The sequence below is a fragment of the Tyto alba genome, unplaced genomic scaffold, assembly GCF_018691265.1.
Source record: "Tyto alba isolate M040663 unplaced genomic scaffold, T.alba_DEE_v4.0 Super-Scaffold_1000006, whole genome shotgun sequence".
Taxonomy (NCBI): Eukaryota; Metazoa; Chordata; class Aves; order Strigiformes; family Tytonidae; genus Tyto; species Tyto alba.
Window position 1 is genome coordinate 24,543,472 of NW_024881272.1, and position 18,653 is coordinate 24,562,124.

Here is an 18,653-nt window from a genome sequence, read left to right on the forward strand (position 1 = left end):
GCTGGCAGGGCCCGGAGCGGTTCAGCCACCGAGAGCCGAGCTCGCCACCGGGGCAAGCAGCCAAACCCACCCCGGCTCCCCGGGCTGTCACAGGCCTTCGACTGCACGCGAGGAAGCGCCCAGGTGGCCGGTGAGGCTTCCCGGCTGATTAGGGGTTAGGAAACTTGCGGCAACCCCCGGCAAAAAGCCCTGCAGCCCTCCCCGTGCCCCCTTCTTGCCGGGAGGGCTAGCAGGAGCAGGCGGGACCCCTGCCTTCCCCCCCCGGCTGGGGCTCCCCAGGGCTCCCGGGGGGCTGGCTGCATGGCCAGGGTGCAGAGCAGCAGGGGTGTGAAAGCACCCGGGCTGTCACTCTCCAAGGTGGGATCACCAAGGAAGGATCAGCAGTGAGAGCAGCCGCCGCTTTTGGGTCCCAGCTCCTCTTGCATCCCCATCCTTCAGCTCTGCTCAGATCCCCTCTGCAGCAAGGCCAGAGTGCTGCGTATCCCCCCTTTCCCCCAGCACCCTCTGGGCATGGTGGCTCTCCAACCTCTTGGGTGAAATCTTTGAGGGTGGATGGTGGCAGGGTTGGTGCTGGCTGGAGAAGAAGGGGCTGATGTCCATCACGGGCATCCCTCTCCTGCCTGGTCTCCTGGGGGCAGCATGGTAAGGATCCCAGGAGCCTCCTTGCCCCAGCTTCCCTCACCACGAGGGGAACAGTGGCTATGAAGGTTGGAAAGGACACCGTGGTGGGAGCAGGGGCCGTCCCCAGGTGATGAGGGGGGGATGGCCTGGCCACCACCCAGTTCCTCCTCGCAGAGCAGCCCCAGCCCCTCACCCCTCGCGCCAGGGGAGCAGAGCTGGGTGCGTCAAAGCCAGCTGCGGATCAGTGGCAGCCGCAAGCAGAGCACAGCCAAATCCCTTTTTCCCGGCATCCGGCACCAACCACCCCCTTTGCAGAAAGGCCTGAGGTGGGGGGAGATGCCGCTGTTGCTCAGTGACCCTGCGAGGGCCCAGGTCCCGGCTCCTTCCCGGCACCGCTGGGGACGGCCGGGCGACGCGGCCGAGCGCTGCCGGCCCAGAGAGCAGGCACCATCACGGTGGTGAGGGACCTCTCACGGGCGGCGCAGCCTGGCCGGGTTTGACTCCCCAAATCTCCCAACCCATCACCGGGGGATTCCCGACTTTCCTTGCCTGGGAGCATGGCTGGATGCTTTGGGGAAATCCCAGTGCTAGAGTGAAAATCAGAAGGAAGGGACTGCGAGACCATTACCCACCGGCCGTCTCAAATGTGCCCGTCACCACTGCCGGCATTGCCGGGTGTTTGTTCCTCACTGTCCCTTCCAGCTCTCCCAGTGCTGGCCGGCAGCTGCGCCCCGGCCCTGGTGCAGGTGTTAGCACCAGGGATGGAAGCCCACGGTCCCGGGGGACGGCAGCCGTGCCTTCCCTGCCTGGGGCGACCCACATCCGCCGTGGGGTTAAACTCCCCAAGGGAAGGAGGGAGGAAGATAGGAAAAACAATCACAAGAATTTGTTTCATGCTGCCTGGATCCCTCCCTGCACGCAGCAGTGTTTTTGGACGGCCAATTTATAATCAGCAGTGTGGAATGTTGTAAATTAAATATTTTTAAACAACTTTGCTCTCTCTCTGGTTAAACATTTCAGAGATCGCTCTTTCTTGTCTGTCTCTTGCTGGGTGGTCCCTCCATTCGCCCGTACATCTTCCTCAAACACAATTAACCATTTAGATGTTGCACAAAGGAATAGCTTATGCATACAACACCAGTCGCTCGCTGCTCCGGCGCTGGGGGAGGGAGGCAAATAAGAAGGCAGCTTCTTTTATTTTCTACTAAAAACAAAAACAAGAAAATCCCTTTTTCCTTCCCAAACTATCCTATTTTTCCTTGAATTGTAAAGGCACCGCTCCAAGCTCATCAGCTGTCTTGGTGCTCGGTCCAGCAATCCCCTTGCGTCCCCCCTCCCCTGAAATTCAACATTAGCATTTTAAAAGCCTTAAACATACAAGTTTATTTAGACTCAAGCTCTCCCAAGCTCTTGCTTTCCATATTTATATACACACGTATTTTAACGTATATAAAATGTCTGTCTATAGGGCCTGGAAGGAAGTTCTCGTCTGCCGGCCCGTCTGGGAGGCACAGGCGCGGCTGTGGACCTTGGCTCCCGGGAGATGGAGTGAAAACCAACAGGATCCAGAAATCAGCCGCCCGCCTGAGAGCGAGCGAGCCTCCAGCAGACCGGCTGCTACAGAGGTGCTCGGGGGGGGGTTTGCTGGGTGCCCGATGACAGCAAGGGAACCTCCACGTCCCCAAATTAACCCTGCAGGTTGCACTGGGCGAAGGGCCCGTGCCCTGCGCTCCTCCCATGGCACTGGTGGGGCTGGGACAGGGCACGGTGGGCAGCCCATAATGCCAAGGGACCCAAGCTCCCGTTGCCTGCTGCCATCTTCAGTCCTTTAGAGGAGGGTGACCGAAGGGCACAGGCATGGCCGCGGGTGACAGGAGGGAGGCACAGCCAGCCACTGCGGTGTCCCGGCACCGGCGGCACCCGGGGAGCAGGTTACACCGCGCACTGTGTGACGTGCGGCTGTCACACCGCGGCCGCCGGCGCAGGCGATTCCCCTGCGAGACCCACCTGGGGCTTGATCTAACCCTGCCCCTAAACCGGACACCGCGGCAGGGACCAGAGCAGCCACTGGCCCTCGCTGCAGATTTGGGCCAGCGTGGAGGCAGCAAGGCACCTCCTGAAAACACCGGCGCTCCCCAGACCCGCTGGGTTTTATAAGGAAAAGTCCAGTCTCCTGGGACAAGAAGGTCCCACCAGCGAAGTCCAAAGGATGGTGAAAACCACTCTTTCCAGGCAGCCAGAGGAAGGAAAGTGAGGTGCAGAAGCCAGCAAGGAAGCCAGCAGGAGCAACGCTGCTCTGCACGATAGACCTTGGAGACCAGAGGCAGTAAAAGATTGGTGAGTCCTTGAGACGCCCAGCTCCAAGAGGTTCAGGAGAGTCCTACTGCTAGGGCTGCGCACACGGCGTCAACTGGATAGGTGACGGGGGAGCCAGACCTGCAGACCTGAGGCTGTACGACTGCTCAGTCTGGTGCTCCTCCCCCCTTGCTGCCCACGAGCTAAAACAAGTGTCCCAAAAATGAGATCAAAGTGCGGTGTGAAGAAGGTTTTGGGTACCTTTGACCACCACCAGGGTGGGAAGCCCAGTGTCCCTGGGAATGGGTGGCTGCTCACCTCCCCCTCACATGGCTCCGCTCCAGGGCTGCCAGGAAGATGGGAGTCATCCAGTTCGGTTTGATTGCAGAAGGGATGAGATGAGCTGCTGCTTCCTGAGAGATGGCAACAGTCACCTACAAAAGCAGACGTGAACGGCTGAGGGAAGAGAGCTCCCACGGCTCTGGGTATCTGTAACCGCTCAACAAACGCTTCTTCCAAATCTGTGTCTTGCAAACGGGCTTGGCTGCAAACATCCTGGGAAGGGCCTGGCTGCAGAGCTGCTGCAGGTGGTGCCCACCTCTCACAGGAGCCGGGGCAAGGGGGCAGAGCTTCAGGTGCCCCTGTCACGGTGTGCTAGGGGTGCAGGACCCACGGGATGAAGTACGGGCCAGGTGTGCGCCCACTGCCGCTGGGCTCTGCCCCCACGCCAGCCTGCTGCCCCCGTCACAGAAAAAAAAAAAAAAACCTTTTGGGTGCTGCTGGCAGGACACCGCTCAGGGAAACTGGGGAGGCAGAGGTGCTGCCGGCTGGGGACCTTGCTGGGCATCACAGCAAGCCTCTGCTTCACCGCGTGCGGATGCCGTGCACGACATGCCACTGCAAGAACCTTCTCACATCGCCCCCAGCTGTACGTCTGCCAAGGAAGCGTTCAGGACAAGCCTGTCCAGAAAGCGCCAGCATCTCCACAACTGGGAAGTCCCATCTTTTCAGAGAAACGCTGTCTGTAAAGCACCACCTTGGTGCTAACAGCACTGCGACGGGCACGGGGCTGTAACGCTCAGCTGCCTGGGTGTGACAGAGCAGCAACGCGGGGACACTCGCTTGTTATCCGAGAGGCGATCTGTTCCTCGAAGCTGGCGAGCAGCTCGTACTGGTAACACCTAGGACCAAACAGTCACATCCAAAATTACTTGGGAACAGAACTTCACTTCCTCGGTCGCCTCCCTAATTTTCTTCAAGACCGTAACGTTTATCACCCAGTTTGTAAAGTTGCCAGACTCAACCCATCATCTGCTCACCTGATGATGACAGCGGCCTGGACACCAGGTTAGATGGGGAAGGGTTAACCTCCCAGTGCCCGCCTTGGGATTCCTGAAGGCCCTATTATCCCGAATTATTTTTCATAATTACTGCCACACACGTAGACTACATCAAGAGTGAATCTTCACTTTGATAATTTGTGCTGTGAAATCTCACTTTGGGATCTACTTTTATCTCACACCAAACACCTGCAGGTCGTAAAAGGCAAAAAGGAAAACGCCTCAAATCCCGGCCAGGTTTTCAAGTGTCAGAGAACACTAAATTAATGCTAAATTCTAACCGACACAGCAAAGAGCCCCCCACCCTCTTCTTAAATTAGCTAAACAAAAGGACTGAGACGTTAACATATAATTAAGGTACAAGGAGGTAAAGCTGTAGCTGTTAAGTAAGGGGATGTGGACTTTTCAGAAGTTAAGATGTATCCTAAAAACGGAGAGGGAGGCAGCTTTGTCTTTAAGCAAAAGGACGGTGAGTCAAAGTCCCTGTGGACCTCTCTGGGCTTTGCCACAGCCTTCTGGTAAAACGCAAAGCCAGGTAATTACGCTCCACTCCGCTTCTGTTTCTACACACCCAAAATGGATGCCTCGCTCCTTTGCCGCACACGGAGACAAGAACTCTCTTTAATTAACCTTTGTAAAGCCTCTGCAATCCTTGGATGAAAAAGGTTTCGTACCTTAGGAACATGTTTGCGCACATACGCAAGGCAAAACCTCTAGCACAAAGCCGGAGCTGAACTGCAGCGAGTTTCTTCTTTCTGCAGCTTGTCAAAGGCCTTGAAGCTCATCCTCACCCGTACTTCCCGCTCCAATCTGGCCCTTTGGAGGAGGGATTTTGTTTATGAAACTCGAGCAACGTCTGGATTATAATCTCTCTCCTGTCAAATTAGCTAGGAAACGGTAATTTTCCTCAGGGGACACCGGTGCCCATGAAACACACATTTAAAATTTATCACTTCAGTTAATGAAATATCATCCCAGCCAGTTGCTGTAAGCACCTCTGGATGTCAAACTGCCAGGGGCAGATAAATGTCCCGTTGAATTCTACTAGATTCTAATAAACAGCTTTTAGGTAGGAACTTGTGTCCAATTTATAAATGTTAAAGAACAGCTTGTGTTTCAATCCCATCCAGGTGCTTTACAATCCTGGCAGAACCCCTGACCACAAGACTGTGCGTTTCACATTAGCGCGCTCGACTCATCGCACAGCCGTAGGTACAGTCATCCACAGATCGTCTAGATGTGGGGAGGGACCTCTTGTCTGGGATTAGGAACAGTGGACCGACAAGCAAAAGATCCACCGAAATAAGGCAGAGGGTGCTTATTACTGCTTACACCCCACTTCCCCTCCACACTCCCCCATCCCTCCATCCCTCTCACATTGCTCTTGGGCAGGATTTCAAAGCAACGGACCGAACTCAGCCCTGATGGAAATGGGTGCCAAACTCCTCAACTGCATTACAGAAGAGAAGAGGCACAGTTTAAGCACTCCTGTGCTATGGGGCAGCACCGTGAGAGAGAGAGAGGAGGAGGAGGAGGAGGAGGCTGGTGAAGCCGCCAGGCTGCACAGAGCAGCCCGCATCACCGCCGCGTTTCGCCGCCCGCCTGCTGCGTTGATGAGATGCACAAGCAGCATCCCGAGCGGTTTCTCCCAGGCTCGGGGACGGTGGCGCAGGACGGCAGGGCCGCGGTTTACATCGCAGGGAGGGCGGCTAAGTCATTCTTTGGAGTGGGCACAGTCTGTGTGGTCCCCGCTCTCCCTTCTGCTGGAAAAGTACAGTGCGTTCGCCGGGCGCGCAGGGACCGAGATTACCCGGCACAAACCCGCGTGCATCCCAATGAGGGGGGAGGGGCTGACGGACACACCGCTCTGTAAATACTTCTTTATTAAGACATAAATATAAAGCTGAACAGGAAAGGAGCAATGACAGAGTAAACCGTGCCAGTACAGCTCTGTACGGATGATCCTGCGACGCTTGAACATCTGGTTCTGCTGCTGGCTTCCATAAAATCATCTTTTAAAACCTACTCGGGTTATATCTCCATCAGCTGTTCGGTGCCCACAATGACTTCATTAACATGTTTGGCTGAAAAGAGAGAGGGAGGAAAAGAAGAGGAATTGAGTTTTGCAGCAGTGCTTCAGACCTTGCATTTTTCAAATCTGCAACTTTAAAACAAATGAGAAAAGCAGATTCTGGGGAACTCGAACACAGACTCGCTGCCTTTCTTTGGACTCCAGAGTCTCTCTGACAGTATCCCACACACATGGTAAAAGCCTAAACAACTGACTAAACATCAGGAGGGTTCTCTAATGAGAGTTTTCACATGTACGTGTCACTACTAAACAAGAGAGGCCCGACGGAAGTCACAGCTGCTGCTGACAGGTGTACACCTGGGTCGAGGCAAAGAACCACTGACATCCAATATGGAGATCTGACATAAAATTTAAGACCCTGGCCCTAAAGAGCGCTGTGTGCCCTCAAACATAGAGGTTGGGGATGAGAGGGGCTGCTCAGCATCAGGGGGGCCATCACCGAGGCAGTGTGAGATCCTCTCAGCAATCCCAAATCAAACCTGGAGGCCTAAAAAAAAGGGCACTTTTTTTTCTTTTTTTTTTTTTTTTTCCAATTTAAACCTGACTTCTCCCTCCTGGATTGAGCTCTGGATGGAGCCTCTCCAAAAGTAACTGTGTGAAGCAATGTCTCTGAGCACAGTTATCATCTCTGAGGGTAACAGTGGACAGCCCTCCTCAGACTCCTGTGGAGCAAATTCGTGGAGGGGCAATTTCTACAAGGTCACTCCTTTGCCTGTTCCCAGGAGTTCTGCACAGCCCCAGTGGACACATTAACGTGCCAGTCCCTGCCCCAGCACTGTTAATGCACTGTACTGAAAGAGCCTTCCCTTTAAAATGCAAAAGCAGCTTGTCAGGGAAGGACTGCAAATAAGGGATCTAAAGCCAAAATAATAAAAACATGCAACTGAAAGCCCAGTGCCTAAAAATCTCCAGCATGTGGCCTCAGAGCGTGACACAAAGCTGGTGTGCTCGAAGTGGGTGTCCTCAGGGTACCGTGGGGGTAGGCGATGAATCTGAATTGCTCTCTGGGAGCTGGACATCTATTCGGGTGGAGCTCAGGTGGTTTGACCCATGCCCCCGGGCTCTCTACCTCCCCTTCTGCACACCGGGAGTAACAACTGGCTCTGGAGCCTGAGACAAAGCATCAAGGCCCGTGGGGTACACTGGTGGAGGCTGTGGCATCTCCCACACCTTACGCAGCAGAGGGGGTGGATAGCCAGGGATGATGGAAATAATGAGTCCCGTTTTATTTACCCATCTAAAACTCCTCCCCTCAGGGGAGTGGATTTTGCAAGACTGCTGCAAAACAACAAATATGCCACCTTTGGCTAAATGAAGAAATTCATGGCGATTCCCAAACTGGCCGGGCCGACACGATGCTTCTCTTGGTTTAAAATTCAAGACATTACCTTTGCACCATGCAAACCATTCCTCCAGGAAAGGTTTGATCAAAAACTGCTCTATAAACTTCAAGGAGTTTTTGACTGTGGCAAGATAATTTCCCCCTACAACCCCAACCCCACAATCATACGGATCCTGCTGCCTCCTCAGCCTGGGGGACAGAGTTGGGATAGCCACAGGACCGCCCTTCAGAGACCCTTCGTGAAGGCAAAATAAGGAGATCAAGGAGCTGCTTCTCGCCTTCAGCATCAGATCAAGTCATTTGGTTCTTTGCTCAGGGTATTTAGTGACAACTGATGATTAATGCTGGAGTCTCGTGCTAACACCCTGGAGCTCGAAGCTGGAACGAGGAGCCCAATCTCCAGCACTTTGGGCAGGACAAGCAGAGGTGGATGCAGTGCTCAGGAAAATGAGGGACTGACTGTACAAATGCCAGGTGCAAGTGTGATGTAGGTAGCACCACACAACCTCTCCAGCACAACTCTGCCAATAGCCCCAAGTCCAGCCCTCAGCGCCTCTCTCCTCCCGTCCTGGACCCCACACAGCTTTGCCAAGGTACCTCAAATCCAACCTGCAGCACTTCTTGCTATAACATTCCTCACCCCCAACAACTTTCCCAATATATCTCAAACAGGCCCTGTAGCAACTCCTGTGACTCCATTCCTGAACCTCCTCCAAGCAGACTACCTATCATGTTGATTTCTATGATGTGAATAAGACCCTGGCTACCATCCAGTGAGAGTAATTACGTTATGCCTCTGCAGATTAAACATGCCTTCATCTAGGCCTATAAAGAGCCATGTCAATTCCTGGTTCTATATATAGGTTATCTGTAGCAATACTTTTTAATAAGGAACTTCTTGCTTCATTTCAGATAGCATCCTGCACTGTCCTAAACGTGCAGAGCTGGGATGGGTCCTGTCACATACTTTGTTGCAGAGGTCGTACCAACTATTTGTTTTGCACTGACACGCTTGTAGCTGCCTTATGATATCTTGCATTTTACACCTGATGAGTTCAAAATGCTTTCTGACAGCAGGCAAACAAGAGCCTTCCCATTTTACAGATGGGGAAATGGAGGCAGCAGTGAGTTTAGGGAGTTTAAGTAGCCAAAGCCACACGGGAAATCAGAGCGCGCGTTCCCTCATCTCCCACCCCTCTGCCTGTTTCATCTCTTCCTTGATCCATGTGGCCCGGATTCGCCAAAGCAGACACAGCCTGACCCGTATGTCATTGCTACTTCAGAGACTCACATGAAATCACCAAACTCATTTCTCTTTGTATAGGCTAAAAGAAAACACATGAATGTGCCTGCTTCAAATCCACCAGAAAGTTTTTAAGGATAAAGGGAATGGTTTTGCTAGAAACAAAGCCCAATTCCGCACCCTGAGGGGATGCGATAGGCAGATAAGGATTCACCCTGCTTCCCTCTTCCCTTCCCAAAGCCCTCCTTGCAGAGGGAAGGGAATTCAGACTTCGCTGTGTGTGCCAGAGAGCCGAGCTGTGGATAGCGTTTCATTATCAGTAGTGGCTGCCAGTTGCCAGTGGCTCTGGCTGGTACCAGCAAGCTCAGTTCATGCAGAAACTCTGCCTGAAACTCTGGGGGAGGAGGGAGAAGTACCTCACGTGCTTAGCTGTTCAGCTCCCTTCTCCTTCCCCAGCTCTCCATTAGGGATTTCTTACCAGGCCGCCTTTTATCTGACACTGGCAGGGTTACAGATGCATTCAGCCCACAGAGAAAGAAGAGGGATTAGAGAAAGGACTTTCAGAAAGCCTCAGAGTTGGACTCTGCAACCTTAAATCATGTTCAACTAGATCTTCTCAGATTGGGAGCATCTGGTGCTAAGCAAATCCAGAGCTGATCAACACATTCAACCTCCTGATTAGCACTTTGCTTCAATTTGCTGACGCAGCCCAGCCTGAAGTCAGCCCGGGTGCTTGAACCTAGTGTCCACGGAGATTTTAGTGAGTCTAAATCAAAAGCCTGTCACTTGTTATATATGCGTTTCTGCTTTGGAAGACATTTGTTTACACATACTGTACACTAGCCCCTTAAAAACATACGCAGAAGGCAAGGAGAGCTGGAGAGCTGGGGAGCAGCGCAGCTTTTGGTGCTTGGCTAAAAACAAATTGTAATGCAAATAAACAGAGGGGCGGAAATGACTGTGCAGCCCAGCGCAAACCCCACCAGCAGGCCGGGGGCCGGGGACCCAGCGCTCCCCAGCCTTCCTGGCAGGTTCCTGCCAAGCTGCTCACAGAAAGGGGATGCCGGAGCATTCCTTTAAAAGCCATGTGAAAGCATCTCCTTGTTGTTTGCTCAATTAGCCCCAGACAGATTGCTGCTGCTGCTGCTGGTGGCAACGCTGGGTTGTAAAGGAGGAGGGGAAGGAGGGGAAAGGGAGGAAAAAAAAAAAAAAAAAAAAAAAAAAAGAGAGAGGAAAAAAAAAGGGTTAGGGCCTAGTCCCAGGACCACCACGAAGTTCCAGCCCTCAGGGGCTCCAGAAAACGTTCAGTTTACTCACTCAATTACATACACTGTTTTATAAACCCTTTAAAATAAAATAGAAAACAGTCCCTGGCACAGAATTACTGCTCTATTATACAGCAGTGATGAAAGCCACTGCTGTGTATTTGCTCTCTTTAAAGCAAGAGATAGTTTAACTTAAAAAACTAGGCGGGGGGGAGGGGTAGCTGCAGAAACGCATGCACGAAAACACGCTGTGGGTGGTTCCTACCACATTCACCCAGGACAGAAAGGATCAGAGAGTGGGAGAGAAGAGCAACTTGTCTCTGCAGCGATGGTTGGCCCTGGAAAAGCAGCCAGGTTGGGGGGGGGGGGGGGGGGGGAATAGAGGAACTAAAGGGGCTTAAGGGGAAGGGAAGCAGCTGAAGCTTGACTTTGGGAGGCTGGAGGGTGTTTTAAATTACATGCAGAGATAAAGAAGGGAAGCAGGTGATGGGGACTGATTTGTTTGTGTTTACAGAGCAGTGGGGCTTTCCAGTCAAGGCCTGCTCTCTCCCCAGCCACACTTTACTGACACGATCATTGGAGATCGGGGGTGACCAGGCTGTGGCCCCGAAGGCCAGGAGTGTCTCACAGATTTCTCCCAAGCGCCACATCAGCCCCGCTGTGCAGCCGTCAGCCGAGCCCACGGGGAGCCCACGGGTCTCCGGGAGCGATGCTGCTCCCAGCTGCTCCCAGGGGTGGGATGTGCAACTCACGCCAGCGGCATTGGGAATGGGACTGACTCTGGCTTCAAGCAGATCAGTTCTGGCCCACAGCTGGGGTCTCCAGCCCACGGAACAGGCAGGCAAGAAAGATCTTGGTCCTGCCTTACACCCATCCCCAGCAACCACCAGTGCACAGTGCTGGTGCTCACCTGGTTCAGCTGAGGCTTATTAACCCCTTTGCCCTAAACCCCATGTGGGGAATAGGTGTCTCTTGGGAGTGTAAAGTAAAGGCACCACTGAATTCAGTGCCTGAAGAGAAATGAATTTACTGTGGGGGGAGTGAAGGAACTGGAAAGAAAGGTGTACGGGCAAGTGATCACTCAGGGTCTTAGGAGAAAGCTTAGTAAAGGGAAAAGGAGACCAAGAGCTGGGGATGTGCCTAAGATAGCAAGCTCCTTGGGGAGGGGGACACACCTGGACTCCTGCTATTTGGGCAGAGTCCTAGAACAATGTTTAGGGGTCTGAATCATACTGATCGGTGTGCTCCCATGGGTTATCACCACCTCACGGCAAATGCAAGTAGGGATCTCAGAAACATCAGTCTGAAAGACTCTGTCCACACCTCCTGCTCAGATGGCAGAGATGCCTGTTTGCCTGGACACTGCTGCCCGCTGCGCTGGATGCAAGTAGAGGTCCCTTTCCTTTCTCAGAATCCACTAGGGTATTCTTCCTGGCTCTTTCATGTGGCTGAGCTCTAGCAGAGCACAAGCGGTTATTTTCTCTGCATGGAGCATGTAAAAATATTTCCACAAGGTTACGAACTGCTGCCTTATGGGTAGACTTCACAATCAACATGCTGCGAATGTGGCAGTTCGTTTAACCCGCTCACTCAGGAAGCCTGAACTTCCCCAGCCAGGAACGACAGTGTGCACAAGTGTGACAGTCGCCAGCAGCAGAGGGGAGGACAAGGCAGTGCTGGATGGATATTCTAGGGAAGTTTTATGCCACTGCTAAGGCCAGAACTCATAAACCATTTTTATACAACTTGGAAAAGAGGATTATTAGGGTCAGCTAGAAATGCAGTCACTGCATAGTCACTGAAACAAAAAAGACAACTATTTAAGAGATGCCCATCTTAACTGCCAACAATCTGTGTCACAGATGCTCAGTAGTTAAACTACTTTAGGAAGCAAATCTTATGGGCCTCTCAGTTTTTCTATAAATTTACACCATTCCTACATCATCTCCAGCTCATCTTGCACCTCAGTGCATAATATACATGTGTGCGCTGTTTAGCCTGTGTCTGTTCTTCACGAGCCTTCAAAACTCCCATCTGCACTGCTGCATGCTTTCTGATCCTGACCTTGTGTCATGCTAAGCATTTTCAGTTCCTGAAGACTTCACCAGGAGGTACTCAGCATCTTGCAAGAGCAGATGCTCGCCCCTACTTGAATGCAGTAGGGCCATCAAGGCCCCTACTTGAATGCAGTAGGAGAGCATCAGAAAGTCCCTCAGTTCCTTCCTGTCCTTATCCTGCTAAATCTTGGCTGGGATGAAGCATCCTCACAAGCAGTCACCCATTCATATGTGGAGGCTTCACAAACTGTACCTGCCTTCAGAGGATGACACTGGAGAAAAATGTGCTTTTTGGCCCTCATTAAAATAAAACAATCTTACTCTGTTTCATTGAGAAGTCCTAGGACTCCAAGCTTGGAACAGGACTTGGAAAATGATCGGAAACGGGAGCCAGTCCTTACTGGATATGTGCCTTTTTCTGTTCTTGTGAGAAACCACACAGTTCTGGCTATGTGATAAGCCTCTGGAAAGAAAATCTCAGTTTGCACATGTTCTCAGGAGGGCAGCTAAAAGTTCCAGGGACTCTGCAGTGAGCACTCCCGACCATGGAAGCAGGGCTTCCCCGGGCTTGTATCCCTGCTCTGTGGACCACTGCAGCACTCTGCACAGAACCACTTCCCTCCTGTGCTCAGAATGATCCTGCCCAGGCATGACGGCGGTACGGAAAGGGATGCAGTCTGACTCAAGGCAGTCAGGGGGTGAGTGCCAGATGGGAAACGGAGCACGGGGCTGTTAGGCAAGGGGACTGGAAACAGCAGCTAGCTACAGTCAGACCAGAGGAGGAATCAGGTGGGTGTCTGGGAATAACCAAGTAAGAAAGAAAAAAGAATCTTCATGGGAGAAGGATTAGAGGAAAAACCAAAGAGAATGATAGGAATGGGATGAGTCTGGTCTTGGGACAAAGCCACAGCAGGGACTTGTGGAGTGCGAGTCAGGATCAGGCAGGATACAGGTGATATAGCTGGGGCCCAATGGCTGATGCTGGGGCCCGGAGCAGTAAAGCCTACAGCAACTACAGCCTTCTCCTCCCAGCATCAGGAGTGGATCTCAGGGCTGGTGACACACATGGGCACCCGTGAAACCTCCTGGCAAAGAGTTTCTCTTGTCCCACTGCAGATCCAGCTCCCCTTAAGGAAGATGATCCACTACTATCCGTTCCCATCAGCTGAAGCAGCAGAAAGCTGTACACTGGAGTTCAAGTTTCTGACACTGCTAATGATCCACGCGTGGGCCAACATTGTCCTATATAATAAAACTGTTTTTTCAGTGGACTGAAGCTTTCCTCCCAACACTTACAAAGAAAATGCTAAGGCTAAAATGTGAAGTCACATGCAACATGCAAGTTCAACGCTTAAGCTGGCCAGTCCAGATGAATGGGCAGATGATCAGAATCTCCCTGTCTCTCAGGTCTCTGTAAAATTGGAGGAAAACCCAACCATGTTTGTATCATAGAGGTGCAAATGAGGTTGCTAACAGCTGAGAAACATTAAGATGACAAATGTTGCAGGAAGGCCATAGAAAGGAAGGATCTTGTCTCTTGCATAGTGTACAGTAATTAAGATTTCAGACACAAACTGAAAAAAGACAGGAAAATGAGGAGTATGAAAATCCCCCACAGTCAGCACGCACTACTCATTCTGGGTTGTTGACTGTGTCAGGGTACCAAGGAAAATAAAAATAGATGGTGGCATAAAAACTGCGCAGGAACAAGCACAGTGAAGTCAGTCTACAGCCTGGTTACGGAGATAATGCTGCTACTAAGTATGTACCAGGATGCCAAGCTAAGATTGTATCAGCATCCTGGCTGCTGGTATTTTTCCCCTTTCTGAACATACGCTTTGTGGCAACACCACTGTTGTAATGCACTTTTTGGGTGTGCAATGACTCAAGCTGTCCCCAGATGACATTGGCTCCTTAACATTCAATGCACAGAAAACATTCCTGCCTCAGTGACAACAGAGATGACAGCAAGGGATATGGTGGTGAATTTTGTGTCAATTTTGCTAGTTCTATCTTATGTGTGTGTCTTTACCATCTCTGTTCTTGGTGTTGCTTTGAAGAAAGCTTAGGCCACTTTACTGTATATGCCTCTTCCTGGCTAACTTATACCAGATGTATAACATACTCCCTGCTGAATCTGGCCTAGAGACTCCTTTGGGAACTGAACTCGCTGACTGCAGGACTCATCTGACTCCCCGACTGGACCATCACCAGCACTCCCTCTCTCTAGTCCTACTTCAATTAACGCATGCTGCTTTTGAGCTCCTCTGTAAAAATAGGTTCATCAAAAAGGCTGGAGCATGATCCTAATAACTGTCTTTGAAACAGTGATTGAATGCTCTGTGCAATTAAGTTCTTTCAGAACTGCTGCCTCCCATTTCCTATCCCTTTAATAATTACCTCCTTTTTCTTAGGTACCAACATGTTTTTCAAACTGCTACCTGTGTGAGGTAGCTTTCACAAAGCCCATCTGTTAATTCTCTGCTAGCAAATTCCTTAAATTAAAGTATCAAAGAGGAAGGAAAGTGGATGCTTCCTAAGCATGGTAATAAAAGCAGTAGGAAGAGAATAGTATGGCTCTCAGGAGGCATGGCTTGCAAATCCAGAAGTTTAATAAAAATCCATAACTTGACTTTAAGAGGTACTTAAAAGTACCATCTCTGGCCAGTGCTGTGATAGGGCTGAAGTCAGTGCAGGACTGGGATGTCATTGCTGACAGTTACCTGTCCCCGCTATGTCTCTTAACTTTGTTTTCATGTTGAAAGTAATACGCTGCATCTGATCTACCCCAGTAACCAGTGTTGGAGTGTTCTCTCTATTTAGGTCAAGCCCATTATTAAGTGATGAGGTCTCCCACCACGTCCCCAGGGAGATTATCCCACAGCCTACCAGACCACATCATTAGGAAAACGTTCCAGATAGCCAACCTAAATTGTGTTTAATTCAATCCCATTACTCCCAGCTGTACCATTTGGACCACCCTAAATATGCCCGTATTCTTCTGCAGAAGGAAAAGGATGAGAGCTGGTTTGAGTTACGTTTGCCTATCATTTGTGGTAGCTGTTCTCCTGCCATCCTCCTTGCATGGGACTGGAGTTCATTTTATGAAAGGAGGTCAGTGCATCACTGGCTCAAAGAGCTCTTGTACCCTGAGCCATCTGGGCAGTGCGGCCAGGACTTGTATGGCAGGGCAGGGAGCACACAGCCAGTTCTGCAGCAAAGTCAACTGTGGGATTTGCTTGGGGCTGTGTAGGATGATTCAGGGATATTTCTACCTTTGATGAATCCTGGCTGATGCTTTGGAATAAGGGACTGCTGTATTTTTATTTTTTTAATGTTTCTGGGAAGGTGTATGCAGCTTTGCTGAGGAGGTTTCTAGCATGTAACTCCCAGACTAGGGTCAACAGCCAGCTGCTACTGCTTACGTCTGCTGAAGTGTGATCAGCTTGCAACAAAAGGTGGCTCCAACCCAAGAGAACTAGTTTTTTCCTAACCTGGCCATGGAGGCTCGAGTTTGAAGAAGGAAAAGTTACCAAGCAGAACAACACAGCCAAAGTCTTGATGAAAGGGGGAATATGGAAACAGACTTACAGGGCCACACCAAAAGCTTGGCACAAGATACAGGAAGTCTTGGGCAGGGGAAAGGAAGTCATGGCATACTTTCACAGCGAAAAAGAGAGGGCCCAGTTTACTACGGGACCAGCCAAGGTCAGAAAAGACATGCTGGGCTGGAAAGACTCCACAGTTCAGGAAATAAGTCATGAACTTCGCAGACAGATCCCAGACCACCGAGGAGAACCTGACCCCCAGACCAAAGAAATTCCAGAATGGTTAGGAAACTGAGGCAGGAAAATGAACTGAGGCTTTATTATTTTTTCTTGCTCAGCATAATGGTGTATTCATAATCTACCTGAATGTGTCTTTGCTAACATCAGTCATATGTTTCTGAACAGTTGAACTAGAGGGCCCACAGACTCATTAAGAAGTGGGTTTAAGCTTTGTAGAGGTGAGCTGTAGGTTTTACAAGAATAGACAAATGAACCACAGGTTGCAGCTCTGTTACTCTCCCTGCAAATACATCTACAGACCCTGAAAAATATTTAGACAAGGATGACAAAGACAATCAAGAAGAACGATTTCCATACTAAAATCAACCAGATTAGGATCTGTACCCTGGAAGAGACTACTGAAACAGATGTGAGTTGAGGTCAAAGGGTGACATTTCTGTTTGATATAATCTACTAAAGAAATAAAACGTATTCCCATTTCCTAGAATATTAGCTAAATCTACAATCCATCTCCTCATAGTTCATGCTGCAGGTTAACAACTAAATGCAACCTGATTCAGGTCTCATAGTGATTCATGCAGATGTGCAGATGTGGCACTTAGGAACATGGTTAGTGGTGGACTTGGCAGTGTTAGTTTTATGGTTGGACTTGATGATCTTAAAGGTCTTTTCCAAACTAAATGATTCTATGTTTCTATGATTCTATGCTCAGGGGAGGACACAGATGGAGCATCATGAATAGTGCAAATCTTCAGTGGTAAAGGGGCAATGAACCCTACAAGGGCCACTGATTCAGACTGACGTGACAGGCGAAGCCATGAGTAGGCACAGACTCTGGCATACAGGGTCTGTGCCTACAGTGCACATAACACTTACTGGGTATTTCCTACAGTATCTGAGACTTGCAACTGCAAGTTCAATACTTTGTTTTCATGAGTCTTGTTTACTTTTAGTTTCAATTCAAAGGAAAATTTGTCATGTGCATAGCTGAACGCTATGTGCAAACCCTGCTCTGAATCAGGACACTTAGAGTTGTCAATCCACCCATAAAGACAAAGAGAGCAAACAAATTCTGATCTGACTAAATAACTTCACATGGAGCCTGCAAAGGAACTCACTTTTGTCCTCAGTCCACACCCTAGAGCAGGGATCTGCCAAACCCCAAGTATAAATATTCATTAAAAAGCCCTCTGCTTGGGATGCAGTCACCGAGACAGCCATTTCCTGCCCATTATCTCTTAGGGCAGGAAATCAACAGTTCCACTCAGGCGGTTACCACCGAGCCCTCGTCTTGCACACTGCCACTGGATGGCTTAACTTTGCCCAAATGAGGGCCACGTAGTTGTAACCTCTCTGAAGCCCCAAAACAGCATTTCATAGCAGTAAAGCAGATCTGAATGTCGCTGCCCTTGTATCTAGTACTGGGCAGAGAAGCTCCTAGTACGATATTCCACCTCGAGCTTTTGCCTGGAGCAAGGTGGGTGGGAGCACGCTGGGACAGTGGGCTGGTAGCATCTACAAAGAGAAGGATGTCTGTGTGATCAATAATTTTGAGTGCATCGCCCCTGACACTGACAAAGATGACTAGTCAAAATAACGGCTCCTTCTGCCGAGGACAACTTCAGGGTGATCTAATTGTGGTCTCTGGGAAAAGTCTCAGCACCCAATCTTGTTCTTTATAACAACAACAACAGAACTTTTCTGCCAACTTCAGAGGATCAAGTCCCTGAACTATTCTTATGCCAAGAAGCCGCACTTTCCATGAAAAACAAATCCTAATATTATAGGACACAACACTGTAGAACTGCCACTGTTTACTGGCACTTTATAAAGAAGCAGGAGTAAAATGTTGAGGAAATTCTGAAAATGATTACAAATGCACTGCAAATACAGCTTCTCTACTTACCTTTGGTTTCCAGCCTCTGATCGCTTCCAATCAAACAGTCTTTGATGTCTGCACCCTTCTCTATCACTGCGTTATGACAAATAACACTGCCCTGAAGACAGCACCTACAACATAAACACAAAGTAAAACAAGAAAATAATTTAAAATGACAGGTACAAAGCAAAGGTATCCACCAGGATATCTAATGAGCCTGTGACATGATCCTGTAAGTAGGTTCAGTGCTGCTCTTTTCTCAAAAACTCCACTATTCTTCTGATCCTCACACCCAGTTGCTGGAAAAACTGAAATGCCAGCTGTCAGAATGGGTTTGCAGAAAAGGGTTTCCAGTTTTACCTCCTGTTGGAGCAACTTTCCTCTACATTTCCTTGACAGAATAAATACAGTCAGAGGATTTCACAGACAGGACACTGGCCTGGGACTTAGGACCTGGATCAAGTCTTGTATTTTCCACAGACAGTCTGGGTAACTGTGGGGGTGGCTTCTCTGCTCAGCTCCCCAGTTAAAAAAGAGGAGCAGCAGCCCAGTTCTTCCCTGTGAATTATGCTAAGCAAGTTTCATATGTTCTAGCTTGCCAGGCACTAAGAAAGGGTGGTGAGAAGCTGCAGATCCATACCTCAGCTGGTTGAGCTTTGTTCATGTTACATTCAAGCACCCAAATGTGATTATGCTGCAGTACTAAACCAATGAAACCCACGCTGGACCTG

General features: G+C 50.1%; 1 protein-coding gene across 1 annotated transcript in view; it reads right to left on the minus strand.

Moving 5' to 3' along the window:
• Nucleotides 1-6,122: 6,122 nt before the first annotated feature.
• EIF2B3 (eukaryotic translation initiation factor 2B subunit gamma) overlaps nt 6,123-18,653 on the minus strand; it is a 102,959-nt gene continuing 90,428 nt past the window's right edge. The window contains exons 10-11 of the mRNA XM_033000813.2: nt 17,950-18,053; nt 6,123-6,340 (exon numbers count right to left, since the gene is read on the minus strand). Coding sequence (XP_032856704.2) covers nt 6,288-6,340; nt 17,950-18,053 — 157 coding nt within the window. The 3' untranslated portion in view covers nt 6,123-6,287. The remainder of the gene's footprint in view (nt 6,341-17,949; nt 18,054-18,653) is intronic.